General features: G+C 33.6%; 2 protein-coding genes and 2 pseudogenes across 4 annotated transcripts; 1 reads left to right on the top strand and 3 right to left on the bottom strand.

The window, feature by feature from the left end:
* Positions 1-288: 288 nt before the first annotated feature.
* LOC149512171 (serine carboxypeptidase-like 21) lies at positions 289-2,644 on the bottom strand (annotated as a pseudogene). Its single transcript, XR_016332379.1, has 6 exons — positions 2,636-2,644; positions 2,413-2,478; positions 2,220-2,340; positions 1,094-1,205; positions 833-878; positions 289-675 (listed from the first exon to the last, which is right to left on the bottom strand). The product of XR_016332379.1 is annotated as a serine carboxypeptidase-like 21 (transcript).
* A 3,670-nt stretch (positions 2,645-6,314) lies between these two features.
* Positions 6,315-9,065, bottom strand: LOC111313109 (monocopper oxidase-like protein SKU5; annotated as a pseudogene). Its single transcript, XR_016332561.1, has 4 exons — positions 7,628-9,065; positions 6,963-7,312; positions 6,798-6,876; positions 6,315-6,448 (listed from the first exon to the last, which is right to left on the bottom strand). The product of XR_016332561.1 is annotated as a monocopper oxidase-like protein SKU5 (transcript).
* A 1,699-nt stretch (positions 9,066-10,764) lies between these two features.
* LOC111314449 (linoleate 9S-lipoxygenase A-like) lies at positions 10,765-15,934 on the top strand. The gene is made up of 8 exons (XM_089752085.1): positions 10,765-10,974; positions 11,109-11,434; positions 11,640-11,877; positions 12,075-12,554; positions 12,662-12,765; positions 13,096-13,370; positions 13,551-13,814; positions 14,848-15,934. The coding sequence occupies exons 1-8, from the start codon at positions 10,797-10,799 to the stop codon at positions 15,806-15,808; spliced, it is 2,826 nt and encodes a 941-aa protein (XP_089608211.1). The 5' UTR covers positions 10,765-10,796; the 3' UTR covers positions 15,809-15,934.
* A 141-nt stretch (positions 15,935-16,075) lies between these two features.
* LOC111314448 (serine carboxypeptidase-like 20) lies at positions 16,076-22,403 on the bottom strand. Its single transcript, XM_022915825.2, has 14 exons — positions 21,767-22,403; positions 21,419-21,564; positions 20,837-20,913; positions 20,610-20,732; positions 20,410-20,512; positions 20,301-20,338; positions 20,119-20,220; positions 19,347-19,427; positions 19,018-19,260; positions 18,136-18,201; positions 17,942-18,063; positions 16,815-16,928; positions 16,551-16,596; positions 16,076-16,386 (listed from the first exon to the last, which is right to left on the bottom strand). Exons 1-14 carry the CDS (start codon positions 21,916-21,918, stop codon positions 16,303-16,305), a joined length of 1,497 nt encoding a protein of 498 aa, XP_022771560.1. The 5' UTR covers positions 21,919-22,403; the 3' UTR covers positions 16,076-16,302.
* Positions 22,404-22,479: the final 76 nt, after the last annotated feature.

Here is a 22,479-nt window from a genome sequence, read left to right as displayed (position 1 = left end):
TTCCCTACAAGCTTCTGTATCCTCGTACATCCAAAACAAAGGCTTCCTCCAAGGAGAAGATCGGACCTGAGAAGATGGATATTACTGGAAGGGGAATCCCTAGCAGCATTTCCATATAGCAATACTTGCAATTCTTCATTGCATTGCGAACTCCTTCTCTAAGACAAAATCTGAGTTTAATCAGTTTGACTAAGCATGAACTCTTACGCAAAATCACCTTTATCATTAGTATTAACTGTTCAGTCCCATTTAACTTTTTTATTTTTGATTTTCAAAAAAAAATGTATAATTTATTCACTATAATTTTGTGTCTACATTTACGTATATTTCTCTATTTTTGCTTTTCATGGCAAAACCAAGTACGTATAAAACAAACCAACCTATTAATTTTAAGATTTCATCTCGATCTAAAGTTTAAGATATCATCTTGAAAGTCTGGAGCTCAAGTCTTGAAACAATCGAAAGGAATTTGCTCTCTCCTTAAATTAATTCATTGCTCTGCTTTTGTGCATGAGCCATTGCTATTCATTTATAATCTAAAATTAAATAACTAAAGGGAAACAAAGAAAAGTAAAAGCTCATGAATTTGTTTCATATAGGTTTCCCTGCCAGGAATCTGCTATGGAAATCTAATGCCTCTCGAGGTTTATATTCTGGGACAGTATGCCCAGCTCCCTGAACCACACCAACAAAAAAGGTTGAATCATAAAATAGATAGATCAAAACTGAAATTTTGGAAATTTACAATTTGACAATATTTCACTGGTGTTGCATCCTTGTTACTATACTGCTACATTCATAATATTAGCAAAAAATGTCGGCAATGTCGTACTTTTATGGTTAAAAAGGTCAGGTTGTTGTCATAACTTTGTAAATACCTGCAAATTCATTAAAAAAATACTAATTCAATTCTGAAGTGAAATTTGAAATGATTTCAAGTTTATAGAACACAACACGGAAGGCATTAGTTTGGAAAGAAAATAAATTTAATTTATTTGAAAATCTACTAGTAACAGATTCAGGATAAGATAAGATTCCCATTATCGGTATAATAATTTTACATATGTTAAGGGAAGAAAGGGACTGAAAGTACCAAGCAATTTGTCCATTGAAAGTCGACGGCCTCCATTCATCCACTATTTTATATCCAACTGATCTTGTCCAAGCTTCACTCCTGGTGAATCGAACGCATATTGTGATCCCCACTGCCAGAAAAGTTAAATACATAGCACTTATCCCAGAACATAAACCCAGTAGACATTTGGGAATTTAATGTAGTGCACTCATTTGTCATGGCACTAAAAGCTGAACTTCATTTCCCTTAATTTTGAGCAAGTAGCTGAAATGGGAGTTTAAACATCATGAAATTCAATCAATCAATGCAGCTTCAGATAAAAACAATGCTCAGGGATTTGGTCAAAGAAAAAAAAGTTATAACCACCTATGGGGTACAAAGAAACAAAACAATTTAGGACACTAAGGAGAGGATTGCAAGCTTGAAATCATTGTGTGAAAACAACATACAGCATGCTGAACATCAACCTCTTAAGCATTTCTATCACGGTACACTCTTCCAGATATGCCCACCAAATTCCTAAGGTCATAAGCTGCAAAATTTTATCATATACAGATCATGATTTGCTCTTCAATTTATACCATACTATCTACAGATACAAATTTAGTGCTTTTCAACTAATTTCTTAGTTTCCTTAACATCAAAATTTAGCAAAAATTCAGAGTGCACTGCTAGGTTAGTTCCACAGGCATGGAAAAAGTTGATAATCTAAACTATAGGTTGATACAGTGAAATATAGAGGGCATAGTTAAAATCTCAAGTTACTCGAAAAATTGAGGAAATTAACACTGGAAATTTTCTGAAGTGGCATGGTAGAACCAAAACAAGGAATAGCATGTTCTGAACAGTTAGTTCAAAGCCATAACAACAAAAAACAATCTTGACATACTAAGACTGAATCATTCTTTTAGGTCATCTATTATGTTTCTTCTTTTCTGTTTGTCTAGGAACTGAAGCCAAGGAAAAGGAAATATGACTTGTGAACTATGCCATGCCTTGCACCAATGTTCCCCCAAAAAGTCCTTTCTTATATTTTTTCAGGTCCATAATGAGAAAAGAAAGAAATGAGAAAACCTTAAAACAATGAAAAAAAAAAACCTCAGTAGGGAACTGAAGTGGTATACAACATTAATTGGAGATTTACCCGAAAATCAGTGCCCGATACCCCTGGCAGTGGGATTCTTATGATACTTGGTCATGCTACCAGTATCATGATGATATAAGATATTGTCCATACATAACACCCATCTACCGATCACAGTCTCCTATGGTGTCACAGGATCATAAAATTACTGCTTTTGAAATCTTGGAGAGATAATGACTTTGAGAGTGCTTACCCATACAGCATGAATTGCTTTCCTAACTGCAGCATCATTCAGCCATTTTGTTGCTACTTCATCATCCTACAATTCATATAAAAATTTTTAGTATGTAACTTATCAATACTTCCAATAAGATGGTTAAAGACAAATCACAAATAAATAAGAACCACCACAGTAATTATACAAGTTGGATGCACATAAATAATAGCTTAGCCAATAAATTGACAAAAGAGCTAACTAAGTCCATCAACTGATGGTTATTGACCACAAAAACTCTTTAAGAGCAAAGGAATTCTTCATATCTTTTTGATTTTCACTTTATTCCTTTTAGTTCCAACAATGACAATGGACTACATAAGCGGATACTGTTAGCAAAGTGGAAGTTTAATAATCAAACAATCAGTCATGATGTGAGGTCTATTTAGTCCATCTTTACCCGTGAGGAAAGAGATGCTAATTCATTATAATTATATGAGGTGGAATGGTGCATAAAATGGGAATATAAACATATAAATCATATAGAAGACTCCTGGTTGTTACTTTTGCTACTTTGCTATTCGTTTTTTATTTCCTCAAAAACATATTTTTTGAATCCAAACACACTTTTTGCTTTAACTTCATATAGAAGACTCCTCGTTGTTACTTTTGCTACTTTGCTATTTGTTTTTTATTTCCTCAAAAACATATTGTTTTGAATCCAAACACACTTTTTGCTTTAACTTCCAATGGCCAAAGCAACTAAGCAACTATCAAACCTATAGTAAGCTATTTGTACAAAGCTTACACAAGCACTTCATTTGAAATTATGAGAGTTATGAGTCAGGTAACTATTTTAATCAAATTTTAAAGGCCATGTCGGTATTCTACTATCTTGCTGGGATGCATACTGAATAGCATCAGAATTGCAGTACATAGAAACAACATAAGAGCCCCTTAATGTTGTAGAAAACCTAAAGAACAATTGTCCTTATTTTTTTCTTATTCTATCTACAATGAAGGAGTATATTTTCAAATTGCAGTACATTTGCAAGGAGAGTTAGTCTTCCTCCTAAAGCCAAGTCTGTTTATTTGATAACACAAAAACGCAAACAACAAGGGTAACTGCCTCCTGAAAGAAAGTGGTAATCTTAGATTCTTAGGTATGGTCAAGCTTGACCAAAACTACTGTTGATTGGGAGGCAACCCAAGTTGACATTTTCAAACTTTATATTTTCTTTGTTTTTGTTTAGCAGAGGTACACTTTGATTCTTTTTGTTTGTTTTTGAGTTATTTTCTTAGTGATGAAGAAATGCTAAAAGGATATCAATGCAGAGTACAAGTTTCAGCCTCAAAGAAAGAAAAAGATAGAGGAGTATTCCTTTACCCAAAGTTCTTTAATGTTTTATGTGAATTATTGTGTAATTCAAGTGTGGGGGAAGGGAAACATTTTATGTAAACACCGATTTTGAAACTTTTAAAGTATCCCTAAAATTTTTTTTTTTCAAACCAAGTTAACATGATGACATCTTTATAATGCTAAGTCAGTTAAATTTTCACAATTTGTTCTTGAATGACTTAAGTACAATATGAAGACAAGTATGAAAGTAGCGAATCATGAAACAAATTCTTAAGTATGATTTTCCTTTTTGATGTTTTATGCATTTAATTTTGATCTTTGATACGCCTTAGTTTTTGTGAAAAGCATGTAAATATAAAGTTGCATAAAGATTTGAAGCATTGGTATAACTTTAAAATTTGCCTACTCAATCCTCGAGGTGAAATCCTAGATTGTATTTGATTCAAGAAATTATTTAGGCATTCTTTGGACCGTTTGAGCCTTTTCAAGCCCACATATGAATAGAGCATCCCTCGTACCTTATATTAGAGCCTTTATATTTCCTGTTCTTTGTTAATTTAACCAATTTAATAAGTGCAAGCCTTTTTCTATGATTCATCCTTCTTATTGTTTTACCCAACCCACATTGCTTTTGCATATGTAAGCGACAAATTAAAGAGAACTTTGTATTTAGGAGGAAGTGAGATGCACGAGGCGAGGAATAAAAGCCAAAATGGCTAAAGAAAAAAATTGCAAAAAACCGAAAATGGCTATGTGCCAAAAAAAATCAAAATAAAGATGCCTCAAGTCAAAAGTTAAAAAGTTCTCAAGTTCAGAAGTTTCAAAGTAAGCAAAAGGATTTTTAAGCCTAGAATTTTCCTTTTTCCTACCTTGACCCAAGCCTTATATTACAAGCCTATAAAGACCTTTTGATCTTGAGTTAAATATGTAAGTCTACATTAGTGGAGAAGGAATGAGGAAAGTAAACATATGAAGGTACTATATCTTTGAATTGATATGTGATGGCTTACTTTGCATCCTTTTTGCTTAGATTGTATACATAGATTAGAGATAGATTAACTTCACTTACATAGGAATTCTATGATATTGAAAACTTACTTTTGAAGAGGTTTCTTGTTTAATCATATTCATAACTATCTTTGTATTATACCATAGTGCCTGATTGATAATTTGTGACACTTTTGACTTTGTGTGCATTTGTATTGATTATTAGTATAGTAGTTAAATTTATAGTGTTTTACAAGTCCATTTAGTTCAAATTTTTTGAAAATTTGCTTGAATTTGGTGCATTTAATGTGTGATTTATTGATCTTTAAGGTTTATTGCATATAGGACATTAATGTCATGCAAGGCCATGCAATTCCAGGTAAGATTAGGTTAATCCTAATCCAAGTAGTATTCACCCATGCAATGGGAGAACTTAGCCAAATCCAACTAGGAACAAGAATCCTACAAGCAATTGGTAATTGAAGACTTCTACTTAAACAAGGACTCCTATACATATATTCAGCCAAGAAAAAATCTTATTGGTAATTGAAGACTTCTACTTAGACAAGGAATCCTATACATATATTCAACCAAGAAGAAATCTTATGGAAGAATGACTTTTTTATCATCTTGAAAGAGTTTTTATACAAGATAAATACTATACAAGATAAAGAGTTTTGATTATCTCAAAAGTTTGAACTTAACTATACCATATCAAGAAGATTACTCTGGGATAATCAAGCCTACCCGAAACTCCCATCAAGATTGCAAGAAGACGAATGGCATAACACTTGTACAATAAAGATCAATCCAAGAAACCCCATTCGGCCAAAGCACTCCACAATTTAAGACTCCATGTTTGGCCGTACCACTGCAACATCAAATAGAACTCAATCTTTTAAAAGATAGAAGTAGATTAGGACCTTGTAATCCTATACCCATCTAGCTGAACCTACCTCTATAAATTGGTTTGCTCCCTTCACTTGTAACACATCTCATATCCCACACAACTCAATTCTCTTCTCTTTCTTTCTTACTTGTAGTTTCGGTTTTCTTTAAGTTTTTTATAGTTTTCTTGTATTCTGGATAGAGTGACAGACTAGTCCAAGAACCAATACAATCTTGTTTTCTTTAAAGCATTCTTTTAATACAAGTTCTCTTACTTTCATTTAAGATCTCACAAGCATTCTTTCTTTTTAAGTTTCAGTTTACAAATCTTGTTGCAATATTTCTTTTATGCTTTCTTTATTTTCAGCAATCATTCAATCTTTACAAAAGCATTCTGTTTTCTTTAGTTCTTGTTTAATTTGGCCATCCTTGAAACTACCAAGGAACAATTGGATAGTTGTTTCTTGGCCTATACAATTACTCTTTATACTTTCTTCTATTTTCATCTGCAATCAATCAATCTTTGCCATTCGTTTAGATATAAAGCTAATAGATTATCAATTTTGGTACTTGGTTTCACACCCAACAATTAAATTATATAATCCTTGTGGAAATGATACTCTACTCACTCACTACTATTGCTTGATGCAATCTATGCACTTGCAAGCAATATAAAAAGCAGCAATCACTGACATGTCAGGCCAACCTGAAATCCGGAGGTCCACGTCAACTCGACCACCTTTACAACCTGCTAGCTAGTGCTCCAGGATGTTGACTTGTCATGTCCTGAATGGATAGTCAACTATTAGCTCAAATTGCTATTCAGGCTCCAAGAAAGACCTGCAATCAGGTATAATGTTACAAGTGGTTGTTTTAAACATATAAAAAATGTTCAGTAAGTTCCATGTTCAACTACTAGAAAAATTTTCAATGTGAAAGCACCTTAAAAAGGCTAAAAGCATAATGTAGCCTCTCAATATAAATTTCAAAACCCTAAGATTGAACGATTGCATTTCTCAAGAATGGTTTTTCCCCTTGGTTTTGTTTCTTAAACCAAGATCCAGAATCCTCTCCATGGTCCTGAAAATATCTCCTTCCTTGTTTTCTTTTGTCTTATGCTTTTTACCACATTTTCATAAAGCAGCTTCATTTGAAAGCATTTGCAATCAAGATTACAAGACAGGGATACCTGTGTGGTAGAGCGTGCAACACCATCCCATTTGTTGTATGCCCCCCTGCTATTCTCTGTCCACACCCCAAAATCCATACTACGATAGTGATGAAAATTTGTCAAATCCATGTATCCCAGCATCCAAGGATAGAGAAAATAAGATATCAAAAGCTAAAAGCTCACCCTACAACAAAGAATGCATAGCCATCCAGATGGCAGCTCTGAACTGTGGTGTCATTGTTCTGAAAGATTATTTCCATAAAACTTTTGAAATTGCCATTAATTAGAGATGTGTTGACTTTGGGAGGTCTGTTCACCAGTCTATTTGGAAAATCAAGCTTGTGGACCCTGAGCAAGCTTTATGGGTGTTGAAGGTGGTAAGTATGAAATACCATTAATGGTCATACACCGTTTTCCGTCTATAAGCTCTGCAGGCCCATTGAGGATATAACACACATCTGTCACAGAAATTTGGCCATACTTAGAAAGATCCTTGTGGATTTGGACGTGCAGCACGAGCAAAGACATTCCATCTATAAATGCACCAGATAAACAAAGATTTTGTCAGCCTACCATTGATGAGAATTTTAGCTTACAATTCAGGAGTTAAGAAGACCATTTTATCCTGACCATAGTATCCGCCTGGCTGTAAGCATTTAGATAAAGTAATCTTTTCAACTGCTCAACATATAATTTAGTATCCTGACCATAAAGGATAAAGCAATCTTTTCAATTGCTCAACATTTTAAATGAGAGGTCTTTTAAGTATACAATTCTTATAGCAGCTCAAAAAAATTTCTAGTATATGTCAAAATTTGATTAAAAATAGATATAAAATAAACTACAACCTTATCGATCTTGCTTGATTCATTGAGAAATATGTCATAATCATTAGGAGGATCGGGAAGAAGACCTGAAGCAGGTCCCCGAGAGTTGGAATAGTGCAAGATAGCAAGTCCGATAACTTTAGCCCAGTCAGATGAATTAACAAACCAAGGACTGGCTACAATGTAATAATCATTGCTAGCATTCTAATCCATGGTAACCAAGAATGAGTAAGATTGACCCACATCAATATCCATGTTTGAGTAGTTTTGCTGAACTGTGTATGATCCTTCAGTCTCAACAAGCAGGTTACGGTTTTGAATTCTAAAATTCAAGCTAGTTGAAATTCCAACATTGTGGACCCTGAGGCGGTATATGTTTCCTGTTTCAGATGAAATATAAAGCATCTGGCTATTACTGAGGCACCACAAAAGGGAAGTGGATGGTCTAGTGTTAACCGAGTATTGTAGTCACAATGTAAAATCCAGAAAATTCCAAGTGTATCACATTAATGATTCAAACACAAATGTAGATATTATGGTGTGAAACAATACAAAGCCTCAAGTGGGTATCACAATCCAATCAAGACACAAGGAAACAACCATAGACATGGATATAGAATTTCATAATATTAAATTAAACATTTAACAACAATATAGCATCAATATGCTTAGAAATAAATCTCAGACAACAAGGTACACAAAACAAAAGTCTCTGCACCAAAAAACAAAGAGCCGTCTCATTTCATAAGTTATCTAATTATATTAAGTTGGATCCTCTTCATGTCTGTACAAGTATCAAATACAAGTGTCATGACCGGAAAGTCTAACATGACGGCATTTTTTCACAGAAAATCAGGTAAAAAATGAACCATTTGTAATTTCTTGATTTCACATTTCAATAAACACAAATCCTTACTACATCGAAACAACCAGAACAGAAGAAACTGGGATTCTGCCTTATATGGAAGTACAAAACAAGAAATGCATCAAAAAAAAAATACAAATGCAAAAATCTTATCAATTCATTTCCAAAGCCATGAATAGCAAGATAAACTTTTCTAATGGTTTGAAAATGTAAAGCCATGCTTTATATTTAATGGAACACCCAAGCCTGCCCTCAAAAAATTACCAATGAATTGATACGTATTTTCAGATGTCCAATATATCGACTATCTGCTATCATCCTTTATGGAGTATCTGCTATCATCCTTTATGGATAGTGCTGGGAGACAGTGGATTTGTGAGGTGAGCTTTTGGAGAGATGAAATCGCCATTTTTTTGTGGGGAGGGAAAGAGAGAGAGAGATTGAAAGGAGCTCTAGTTCAGTTCAGTTCAGTTCAGTTGAGTGGGCTGTTCAGAGTTGTTTTTTGAAAGAAGTTTCAGTTCAGTGGGCCGTTAAGAGTTGTTTTTGTTTTCAGCAATTTGGTCCAGTTAATCGGTGATTGTTTTTGCAAACCGGCTTCCCGGCGGCTCGAAAGCCGGCCTAACGTCACGTTCCCCTTTTAATTTGATTCAAAGATTTTAATATTTTCTTTCGGGATTTAATTTTTTTTCAGATTTTTTGTTTGGTTCAAAATTTTTCCCTCACGAAAAGAATTTTACAATTTTGACAGTTTCAAAAAGGAAAAGTAAGGGAATAAAACTCGTCTCCTAAGTTTTTTTTAGATTTCAAAAGAAAAGTAAAATTATTATTTTATTTATCTTTATTTAATTATATTTTTAGATTATATAAACAACATTATTTATTTTTAAAAAATAAATTTATATGTTATTTTTATTTAATTATTAAAATTTAACAAAAACAATGTTTTAAAAATAAAAAAGCAATTTTTATTGAAAGTATAAAAAAATTTCAAAATTCAACAAAACTATTTTTTAAGATAAAAAATGAGATCTTAATTGAAAATATGAAAAAAAAGATAGAATTCTTTAATTTCAACTGATGTTTTTAAAATTAAAAACGTGATTTTCGTTAAAAATATAAAAATTTTTATATTACTATAAAATTTTATTATTAAATATATTATTTGTGTAATAAAACTTAAAAACTTTTACTTAAATAATTTAATAAAAATCTTATATGAATAGTTTATATATTAAATAAATAAAATTTTAAATGAATCACTTGTTTATTCATATATTACATGTTATTCACGTTTCATCAAAGACAATATAATAAAAAATTTTATTAGATAATTTTACATTCTTTTAATCAAATATAAAAATTTTATATTTTTTAAGATTAATAAAACTCAAGAATCATACATTTTTTTTTTCAATATTACTTTATTCAAAATCATATTTCCTTTCGAAATTTAAGAATTTACGAAATAAACCTCTTTACAGGGAATATTTTTCCACAAATGTGTTTTTTGTTAAAAAAAACCAAAAATTTGTCAATTTTATGTAGAGTTTTTAAGTAAAAATGTTTATATATTTTTTTTAATTTTAAAAAAAAATCATCACTAAAATTCAAATTTAAAATGACTTAAAAATTTTATGTTGAGACGAAACGATTTAACAATTGAATTAATTATAACACTGATTATTTTATAATTTATAATTAAAAATGATGATAAAAATTAATAATAATAAATTTCATCCCATAAATTAATAGTATGACAAATAAAAGAAAAATCAATTGAAAATGTTATTTATGTAAATTTAGTTAGTGGCCATTCAACAATGAAATACCATTTTTTTATAAAAGGAAATACCATTTTTTTATACAAAACACTTGATAAAATTTTTGTAAAAACTATCTACTAATATTAATCCAACAAGATTCTATATTTTTACTAGTGAAGGGCAACAAAGATTCCATATTTTTTACTAACGAAGGAAGTTCAGAAATTTTTGAGTTTTAGATTCAATGTTTACTTTGCCAGGGTTTAATTCAATTTTTTGTTCATTTCCAAGCATTAGTAACATCATATCAATTACTAAAATTTTTACAGTACGGAAGCAAGCAAAAATCACGGGGGTGGGAATTTGAGGCCAGAAGTGCCGAGCACGAAAAGTCATGGGCAGGCAATGTATTAGATTCCAAAGCAGAGAATAAAAGCTAAGAACATTCCCGCGCTGGCAACAGCAAGCTACCTGGCTCTCCTACCTTTCTTATGTCCATATATATGTCACTATTTTCTCAAACTGAAACCACTGGTGGTGATTTTCACAGGAGCAAATAAATATGAAAGAAAATGTGGGTTGTTGCTGTGGAGTACTGCAAACATTTTGCCATCGCCCTGACCCTAAAAAAGACATCATCAAGGGAATTTTTCAGATTAATCACAGCCCTTGGTTCTCTCTCTGTGCCGCTGGACGATCAGTTGCTATTCGGATTTACAGCAGCCATAAAGTGGATCAAAGTAAGTTAAATTTATCCATGCAATAAATTATCAAATATGTTTTGAAGGTAAGATATGAGGTGAGGATTATATGGTATACTCTAATAATTAAATTGATAATTTAATACTTAACTACAATCATTAATCTTATGCAGGCACTGGGAAAGGGTCAGAAAGTGACAACGCATACCTAATCCAGGGGAAAGTGTTAGAAAGAGAAAAGCTTCCAATCATGGAGGGGAAGATAAAGCTGCCAACGAGAATAATCAAATTTGAATTGAAGTTCGAGGTGGAGCGAGGGTTCGGGACTCCGGGGGCTTTTGTTATAGAAAACAGAGACAAGCATGAGTTCTTCCTCAAATCCGCCACTCTTAAGTACAGTATTCCTGATATTGACAAGCGTGAGTTCCGTTTTTACTGTGGTTCCTGGGTGTACCCCCTCCACAAGACCGGAGTTAGACGGTTTTTCTTCACAAACCAAGTATGTTAACATATATATCTTCTTTAATTTTTTCTTTTTTTTTTTCTTTCCTGTCTATAAAATCAATTCTTCGCACTGTTCACAACATTTACAATTCTAAAGAATATTTAGTACTATAATTTTTTACGAAACCAATTAGTACGTACGGTAATTTTGATATTAACTTGAGCAATCACTTGTTTATACATCGTTGCCCTCCTGACAGTTATATCTTCCAAGCAAAACACCTCCCGGCTTGAAAGAATTGAGACAGAAAGAGCTTAAGAAACTGAGAGGAGGGTCCAAAGATGAGAGGAAACCATGGGATCGAGTATATGAATATGATTACTATAATGATCTTGGGGATCCTGACAATGGACGAAAGTATGCTCGGCCGGTTTTGGGAGGTTCTGACCATCCATATCCACGCAGGTTAAAAACAGGCCGCCCCCCTTGCAAGAATGGTATATACTGTATAGCTAGATATAATCCTGTTTGATTATTTCCTGTTACAATATATTTTTTTTAGGTTGAAGAGTTGAGAAATGAGAAATTATGACAGAAAAGTTTCTTCTTCTTCTTCTTCTTCTTCTCCTTCTTCTTCTTTTTTTTTTTTTTTTTGAATTTCTTCTTTGCCTTTTGTTGTATTTGTTTTATACAGACCTTTCAGCCGAGTCTCGGCCAGCAAGCTGCTTTCAAACTTATGTTCCACCTGATGAGCGATTGAGCCAAGAGAAACAAGAAGAACTCACAAATAACTTCGTTGATGCTCTTCAGCGATTTCTTAGCCCAAAGACAGATCACCCAAACCGGTGGTATCAAGGAAGTCCCGACCTTATTAAGAAAATTGTACATTTCTTTGTTCCCAGGGATGCATTTTCAACTGGAGATTTTAGGATTCTTCAATCTATCGTAGACTTCTTTAGAAGAAACCCCAAATCATCATCCCATCAAGATACCGACGGTTTAGAACCATTGGATGTCATATTAGACATTTTCTCAGAGAAAGAAGTAAAAGAAATGGATGGTTGGGTCAAGCAGAAGCTGGAAAAGTTGGTACCAAAGGAAATTTTTAATGAAGTTGTTGCTACTTCAACCAAAAGAAACCTTTTGAACTCGCAATTACCTTCAATTATAGCAGGTTAGGTAACCATTAAATTTGATCTTAGTATAACTGCATCTCCAGGTTGGAGTTGGACATTCTATTTATTGACTGATGATATTCTTCGTCCTACTTGTCGTTGGCAGAGGAGAAATTCGCATGGACTGACGACAAAGAGTTTGTACGTCAAATGCTTGCAGGAACCAATCCAGTTCGAATCCGGCGCCTACAGTCTTCCCCCCAAAATGAGGTTTCATATATATTAGCAGTAGTAATATTTTAGCCTTGCTATAGATTGGCATCTTCAATGAAAATTGAATCGAGTTTCAAACAAAGCGTTTCGAATAGAATTAGAACTCAAATTTTTTATTGTATCGATTCGATTTGATTCGATTACATTTATAACCGGAACAAATCAGTTTGATGAAGTGGTTGGTCCTAAGTGATCCTAAAGTTAAAACGCTAAACAGAGATATATAGAACTAGCATATATTTGAGTGCAGATTGTAGAGATTTCCTTATAATTATATAGATCTGTTATTTTTTAGTTAACTTCCTAAATATATACTATACACGGCAGGCAATGAATAACGGTAAGGAATTCATCTTGGAACACAATGACTACCTCCTGCCATTTCTAAACATGATAAACGGAAAGGGTGTTTGCGCTTATGCAACTCGAACAAAACTAGAAGCGGGCTCAACGGACATATTAGAACCAGTAGCAATAGAACTTTGCTTGCCTGACTCCAATAACAACATGGTCGTTAATCCGGGTGATGGTTTGCAATGGGAGCTTGCAAAATATCACGTTGCAGCAAACGATGCAGCTTACCACCAGTTAGTTAGCCATTGGCAAGTAGTAATTAATTTCTTTGCTTCATATAATCAAGAAAGGTCCCACTTGACCGTAAATTTTACTTGGGATCATTTGAAATTTCTAATATTTCTTAAGCATAAAAGTCTGAATTTTCAATCATTGCAATAGTTTGAAGCCTGATGTTTTATTTATTTTTTGTCTCTTTTCAAAACAAGGTTGCATACTCATGCCGTAATTGAGCCATTCATTATTGCCACTAGAAGACAGTTGAGCGTGATGCATCCAATTCATCGGCTATTAGATCCTCATTTCAAAGACACCTTGCATATAAATGCAATTGCTCGAGGCGTTTTCCTCAATGCAGGAGGAATTCTGGAGAAGACCCTTTTTACAGGCGAATTTTCCATGCAGTTGTCTTCTCACTTGTATAAACAATGGAGATTTGAAGACCAAGCCCTTCCAAAAGATCTTGAGAAAAGGTAATTCATGAATCAAACTTCCATTGCTTCATTTGGTAAGTATATATATATATATGAATCAAACTTCCATTGCTTCATTTGGTAAGTATATATATATATATATATATATATATATATATATAAGGATAGATGGCGTTAGAATTACCATCAATTAAACATTGGTGACAAATTGCTATCAATTAAACATGGGTGACAAATTGTTATAGAGATTACCGTTCCAAGAAAAATGATTTGAGCTACAGACAGTGGTGGAGCCACATTGAAACCAGAGGGGGGCATGCCCCCCCGCCTGCCCCCCAAAAAAAAAGATTTTTCAAACCCTCTAATACATATTGATATAATCTATATAATTTATAAGTGTTCGTTTTAAAAAATATAAATGACATTTTTAAAAACATAAAAAAGTTGTTCTTTGTTATTATAAATATTTAGAATCTTGAAATTTTAAGTTCAAGTTTTATTATATGTGAATTTGTTTTAATTTTATGTTAAATTTGTTTAGTTATGCTCTAATTTGTTGATTAGTTTATTATTTGTTTGATTATTTAGTTATGTAATACTTAATTATAATTTACATTTGTATTTGTAATTTAAAAAAAAAAAAATTTTAAGACCAAAAAATTTCAATTCTCAAATTTCAAATAATTTGTAAAAAGTATTAATATTATAGTTTAATTCTCATTAAAAAATTAAAAAAATAAATGTATTTGTTAAAAAGTTTTTTTTTTATTTCAATACTTGAATTTTATATATATATTATTTATGGTTACATTATGGAATTTCACTTTAAAATTTTTATAACTTTTGATAAAATAATAACATATTATATATTAAGTGAAATTTTTTAAATTACTGTTGTTATTTAGTTTAGCCCCTAACTTAAAATTCTTAATTCGTCACTGGCTACAGAATTTACCAAAAGAGATTATTTGATCTTTGCAGAGTGTTTATGTGATTTGTTTTTCATCATTGATCAATGTGGTAAGTAGTAGAACTCATTTCACTCGATTTAATGATGACAATAACTTTTCAGAGGTATGGCAGTACAAAGTCTCAGAGATAAGAATGTCTCGGGAATAAAGGAGAAGCCAGCAGAAAAGAAACCGGAGAAAATAGATGACACTCAGGTAGAGAGAGACGAAAGTCTGGAAGAAATAGACGAGAATGTGGTAGAATTAGACGAGAATCCAGCAACAGATAAGGCTGCGGATGAAGAGGTGAAGTTTCGTACTGGGGTGACGCTCATTTTAGAAGACTATCCCTATGCTAAGGATGGAATTGAGATATGGCATGCCATTGAGACGTGGGTGAGAGAATATTGCAAAATTTTTTATGATGAGAACGATGATGCTATCAAGGAAGATGAGGAAATCCAAGAATGGTGGTACGAAATTAGAGCTGTAGGCCATGATGATCAGAAGGAAGGGTGGTATGACCTTAAAACTAGTGAAAACCTCGTAAAGGCTCTAACAACTCTCATATGGATTACTTCAGGTATGCATGCTGCAGTGAACTTTGGGCAATATGCATATGCCGGTTGGCCTCCGAACCGTCCCATGATATTGAGGAAGTTCATTCCAAAGCGAGGGACAAAAGAATATGTTGAGCTGACGCATAATCCTGATAAGTTCATTGTCGAGATGTTGCCTGAGAAGTTTCAAATGTCATTTGTTATAGCAGTGATGGACCTTCTCTCACGCCACACGTCTGATGAGGTATACTTGGGTCAAAGGCCACCAAAAAATGAGTGGGAAGAGAAAGAAGAAGTTACAAAAAAGTTTCAAGAGTTCCGAGAAAAACTTCAACAAATAGAGAGAAATATAATGGAAAGGAATAAACGATATAACCTAATGAACAGGTGGGGATATGCCAAGATTCCCTACAAGCTTTTGTATCCTGATACATCCAAAACAAGGGCTCCCTCCAAGGAGAAGAGCGGACCAGAGAAGATGGATATTACTGGAATGGGAATCCCTAACAGCATATCCATATAGCAGCATATACAATTCTTCATTGCATTGCGAACTCCTTCTCTAAGACAAACTCTAGGTTTAATCAGTTTCATTAAGCATAAACTCTTATTCCAAATTTATTCCATTTACCTTCATCATTAGTATTCACTGTTCAGTTCCATTTAACTTTTTTATTTTTGCTTTTTCAAAGAAATATGTATAATTCTTAACCATACGTATTCACCGTAACTTGTGTCTACATCTACGCATATTTCTCCATTTTTGCTTTTCATAACAAAATCAAGTACGTACAAAACAAACAAACTTATCAAATTTAAGATTTCATCTCGAGTTAAGAGTTTAAGATGTAATCTTGAAAGTCTCGAGCTCAAGTCCTGAAGTAAACAGGAGGAATTTGTTCTCTCCTTAAATTAATTCATTGCTGTGGTCATGGGCATAAGCCACTGGTATGCAATTATAATCTAAAATTAAATTACTAAAGGAAACAAGGAAAAGTAAAAGCTCATGAATTTGTTTCATATAGGTTTCCCTGCCAGGAATCTGCTATAGAAATCCAATGCCTCTCGAGGTTTATATTCTGGGACAGTATGCCCAGCTCCCTAAACCACACCAACAAAAAAAGGTTGAATCAGAAAATAGATACATCAAAACTCGAAATTTGAGAAATTTACAATTTTACAATATTTCTCTATTGATGCATCCTAGTTATTATCCTGCTACATTTATAATATTGACAAAAAAAAAAAAGTCTGCAATGTGGTACCTTTATGGTTAAAAAGGTCAGGTTGTTGTCATAACCTTGTAAATACCTGCAAATTCATTCAAAAAAATTCCTAATTCAATTCTAAAGTGAAAATTGAAATGATTTCAAGTTTGTAGAACACAATAAGAAAGGCATTAGTTTCGGAAAGAAAATTCATCTAATCTATTTGGAAATCTACTAGTAACAGATTCAGGATAAGATAAGATTCCCTTTATCGGCATAATACTTTTACATATGTTAAGGGAAGAAAGGGACTGGAAGTACCCAGCAATTTGTCCATTGGAAGTCCATGGCCTCCATTCATCCACTATCTCATATCCAACTGATCTTGTCCAGGCTTCACTCCCAGTGAATGGAACACACATATCATGATCCCCACTGCCAGAAGAGTTAAAAACATAGCACTTATCAGAGAACAGAAACCCAGTTGACATTCACGAGAATATAACGTAGAGCACTCATTTTTCATGCCACTAAAAGCTGAACTTCATTTCCCTTAATTTCAAGCAAGAAGCTGAAATGGGAGTTTAAACAGCATGAAATTCAATCAATCAATGCAGCTTCAGATAAAAACAATGCTCAGGGATTTGGTCAAAGAAAAAAAATTATAACCACCTAGGGAATACAAAGAAACAAAACAATTTAGGACACTAAGGAGGGGTTGCAAGCTTGAAATCATTGTGTGAAAACAACATGCAGCATGCTGAACATCAACCTCTTAAGCATTTCTATCACGGTACACTCTTCCAGATATGCCCACCAACTTCCTAAGGTCATGAGCCTCAAAATTTTATCATATACAGATCATGATTTGCTCTTCAATTTATACTATATTATCTACAGAGACAAATTTAGTGCTTTTCAACTAATTTCTTGTTTTCCTTAACATCCAAATTTAGCAAAAATTCAGAGTGCACTGCTAGGTTAGTTCCACATGCATGGAAAATGTAGAGAATCTAAACTAGTGGTTGATACAGTGAAATATAGAGGCCATAGTTATACTTTTAAGTTACTGGGAAAAAAAAGGAAATTAACACTGGAAATTTTCTGCAGAGGAATAGTAGAACCGAAACAAGGAATAGCATGTTCTGAACAGTTATTTCAAAGCCATAACAACAAATTACAATCTTGACATACTAAGACTGAATCATTCTTTTAGGTCATCTATTATGTTTCTTCTTTTCTGTTTGTCTAGGAACTGAAGCCAAGGAAAAGGAAATAAGACTTGTGAACTATGCCATGCCTTGCACCAATGTTCCCCCCAAAAGTCCTTTGTTATATTTTTTCAGGTCCATAATGAGAAAAGAAAGAAGTGAGAAAACCTTAAAAACAATGAAAAAAAAACCTCAGTAAGGAACTGAAGTGGTATACAACATTAATTGGAGATTTACCTGAATATCAGTGCCCGATATCCCCTGGCAGTAAGATTCTTATGATACTTGATCATGCTACCAGCATCATGATGATACAAGATATTGTCTGTACATAACTCCCATCTACCGATCACAGTCTCCTATGGTGTCACAGGATCATAAAATTACTGCTTTTGAAATCTTCGAGAGATAATGACTTTGAGAGTGCTTACCTCTACAGCATGAATTGCTTTCCTAACTGCAGCATTATTCAGCCATTTTGTTGCTACTTCATCATCCTACAATTCAGATAAAATTTTTAGTATGTAACTTATCAATACTTCCAATAAGATGGTTTGAGACAAATCACAAATAAATAAGAACCACCACAGTAATTATACAAGTTGGATGCACATAAAGAATAGCTTAGCAAAGAAATTGACAAAAGAGCTAATTAAGTCCATCAACTGATGGTTATCGACCACAAAAAGTCTTTAAGAGCAAAGGAATGCTTAAAGTTTTTTCGATTTTCACTTTATTTCTTTTAGTTCCAACGATGACAATGAACTACATAAGCGGATACTGATAGCAAAGTGGAGGTTTAATAATCAATCAGTCATGATGTGAGGTCTATTTAGTCCATCTTTACCCGTGAGGAAAGAAATGCAAATTCATTATAATTATATGAGGTGGAATAGTGCATAAAATGGGAAATTAAAGATATAAGTCATATAGAAGACTCCTGGTTGTTACTTTTGCTACTTTGCTATTTGCTTTTTCCTTCCTCTAAAACATATATTTTGAATCCAAACACACTTTCTGCTTTAACTTCCGATGGCAAAAGCAACTAAGCAACTATCAAACAGAGAGTAAGCTATTTGCACAAAGCTCACACGAGCGCTTCATTCGAAATTATGAGAGTTATGAGTCAAGACCTATGTGTTCTATCTTGCTGGGATGCATACTGAATAGCATCAGAATTGCAGTGCATAGAAACAACATAAGAGCCCCTTAATGTAATTAAAGAAAACATAAGCGAAACAAGATATCTATAAGCAATCTTCGCATAGGAATCATCTGATGCCTTATAACAGTTCAGAATAAGTTAAACTTACAGTGCATGGAACACTTTGGCTATGGAGAAGTTGTGGCCATGTTGGAACAATTCCATCTCTAACAGGAGCTCTGAGAGGCCAGGCACGACCAAACATCCTTTTCCTTACAGCAAGAGGCCTGTCAGTCTCACCCAACATCCGGAAGCTGGAAGGTAGTCTAATCTTAATATCTGTAGCCTCAAGTGTTGCTGGGTCATGATAACAAGGTTCTAGGATGTTGTACATGTTCAAACCATTTATATTCTGCAATTAGTCAAAAGTTTAGAAGCAAATCAAAGAGAATGCAAGCCCTTAAATCATTGTAAATCAGCAATAAAGCAGTCAATTACCTCATCAACCTTTTCCAGTTCGCTTTCACAAGTTTCACTGAGTGGGTTATAGAAATTACCCCTGCACTCATTTTTAACCTCCTGCAATATGTAGCTTGAACTATCAGAACTAAATGTCATTTTTGGGAATAACAAACCATGGCCTTCTTTCACTCTACAACCTACAACAAGTTTGAATCTAACTGCTTCCAGTAATAAACCTGAAAAACTTTCTAAGAAAAATATAAAAAAAGAAAAAAGAAAAAGTTAGTAAAAGTTCAAGATTCTGGGTGGATGTGATTTTTTTTTTTTTTGAGTCATAAAAGGTACCAAAACTTAGGTTTCTAAGTTCACTACAGTCGCTTACTCACATCACTTCATGATGGATCATGGATGAAGTAATTGGATGGAGCTCCGTCAATTAAAATCCGCTCCTTATGTTAGTTTGATATATATTTCTAACAAAAAAATTAGCCACTACAACCAAACAATTAAAATTTAACTAGTTCAAAGAGGAAAACCATATAGCATATCGGGCCTTAGGCTGAGAAAAAAAAATGTCCTTTACCTACCACAAACTAATAAGAAAACCCACCATTTGAAAACGTAGATTCAGCTCAAAAGTAGAACAGAAAGTTTAAACACTTTTACTGGAGCAAAATTTCAGACCAAGTAATTTCACCTAGGACTGGCACCTTCCATAGGGAGTCACCTAATGGAAATCTAGTCTTATGAAGGCAAAAGGAACTGGCACTAACATATGATATATCTTTTTGGGGGCTGCTCCACGCACCTCATATAGTTCATCTGAGATCAGGCCCATTCCATGGGCAAATGGAACAAGAGCATTGCCATCGAATTCATCATCTGTAACTCCGTTTCCCACCAAATATCCCTGTGCATGATGACTTTAGATTGCAGCTAGAAGGCATGTGTTTAAACTTTAACCAAAATAGTTTGCAGAGATACTCATACCTTGAAATTGGTAACAGGCTTTGTTCCAGCATCAATTCCTGTGAAAGATTCATATCTGCACTTTAGAGTTTATCCTAAAACTTATAAAGTCTAAACTAAGAGGATATACCTTTCACTACTTCATAAGAAAGAGTAGGCACATATATTCCAGCATATGACTCTCCAGCAATAAAAAACGGGTTTGTCAGGAACTCGGGGTACAGCTCAAACCACTGTTACACACAGATACTTAAGACTTAAGTATCTCAGCAAATAAAGAACTCGAGCAATAATGAGTACAATTTGTTATAACATTTTATTCCTTCTCACCTTCAACAGAAATGCATGCGTGTCAGTGGCAGTCTGTAGGTCACCAGTCACATAATCACTTTGATTCTTTGAATAAGAAAGCCCGACCCCAACTGGGGAATCTAAATATATAATGTTAGAGACCTGAAATCAAAAATAAATAAACCAGTGAAGTGAGGAAATGAATATAAACAAATCAAACATCTCCTTTTTATTGTATCAAACAGAAGTAACTGAAAAATTACAACCTTAGACCAACTATACATATTGAGATGCAGCTGAGGCAAACCTCCATTTGTCTTGGCTGCTTCAAAATTGAAAGGCCCTGTAATGAACAATAAAAAGCAAGTGCTATAAATTAATAAAATTTCTCCGAACCCTCGGTGTAGAAAGAATAAGGTGATGTATGTGAGGTGAAAAGGGTACCACAGAATCATTTCAGCATTCATCCTGGTCATCTAAAATGAGTATCCTAAGGGAATTAAATGCAATCTGTGGAAATTCAAACTATCTTCTTTTTTTTTTCATCTGAAACATGAATCAATTGCTTATCCAAAAAAAGAAACATGGATCAATCTTATTCTAAATCAATACAGTGAAACAGAGGATCCAACAAAACCTTACTAAATTATGCAACTGCCCACAAAATAGACCCACATTAATTTTCATCTAAGATTCTCTAAACCTCTCGTGGCTCTATTAAATATTTCCAAAGTCTAAAAAACCCAAATAAACAGATTATTTCAAACCCTAAGGTGAAACAGAAATATCTCAACATCTGATAAAAAAATATGAAACAGTTTTATTAACAGATGTTGTATAGTATTTACCATGCTCGTAGACAAAACCATCAAAGCTGGAGCATCCAGGTCCACCGTTGAGCCAAAGAACCACTGGATCTTCTGATGGTTTCCTTTCAGATTCCACAAAATAGTAAAACAGATTCTTGCCATGACTTTGATCAATATTCACATACCTTCAAAAAAAATACACATAACACAACAACCCTACCAAAATTAGAACAGAGAAATAAATTCAACTATTCCATGAATAATCACTAAAAAAAAAGGGTTTGACCAACGACAGTTGCGATTCCCAGACTATAGGAAACATGAAGAAAAGCAATGAATTAGGAAAAGATGAAAATATTGTAACAAAAATATTGAATCTGTGAATACCCAGAATAGTGCTTTGAAGGAAAAGTGCCAGCAAAGCCAGGAAGTTGAGTGATCAGAGCATTCTCAGGAGCTGACTCAGCTAATACCGCAAAGCTAAAGAACAGGCAAAAATATATGACTTTGTAAAAGCAAAGAGTAGTAGCCTTGGCCATGGCTATAGTTTTGAGTAAAAGTTTCAATATGGATTGATTGATGATAGTTTGTTGAATTTAAAGAGTGTTTTCCACACATGTGCCCAACACAGTTGAGGATAAAAATCGATGGTTTTGTCTTTTTGCAAGTTGCTATGGATCTTTTATGCTTTCAAGGCAAGATAACATGGGGAAAGCTAACAAAGACCAAAAAAAGAAAGTGCTCTGACTGAAGTGAGTGATCCAACAAAACAAAAAGTCATGGTCGTGAAACATGAGTTTTGGTTTGAGGCAACGGTACGATTACTGAAGGTAATAATTGCAGGCCATGATAGCAGGTGGACAAATGTTCAGTATCAAAATTGAAGTTTGTTGCGTAGGTATTCAATTGGCATTTGCTATTGCAAGATAGGTTTTGGGTTGCCGGGGTTGATTTTTTCTGTTTCCTGAAGTAAAGGTGCAAAATATCTTGACAGCATGATTTCTTTTCTTTCCCTTTCTTATCTGGCTTTAACTTTACGCATGTGTTTCTTTATACGAGCATACACACACCCATTATAATTAAAATATATATCATACACG

This window comes from Durio zibethinus, chromosome 23 (assembly GCF_047325235.1).
Source record: "Durio zibethinus cultivar Kanyao isolate XHJ-2024 chromosome 23, ASM4732523v1, whole genome shotgun sequence".
Taxonomy (NCBI): domain Eukaryota; kingdom Viridiplantae; phylum Streptophyta; class Magnoliopsida; order Malvales; family Malvaceae; genus Durio; species Durio zibethinus.
This window is presented reverse-complemented; position numbering and strand designations above follow the sequence as displayed.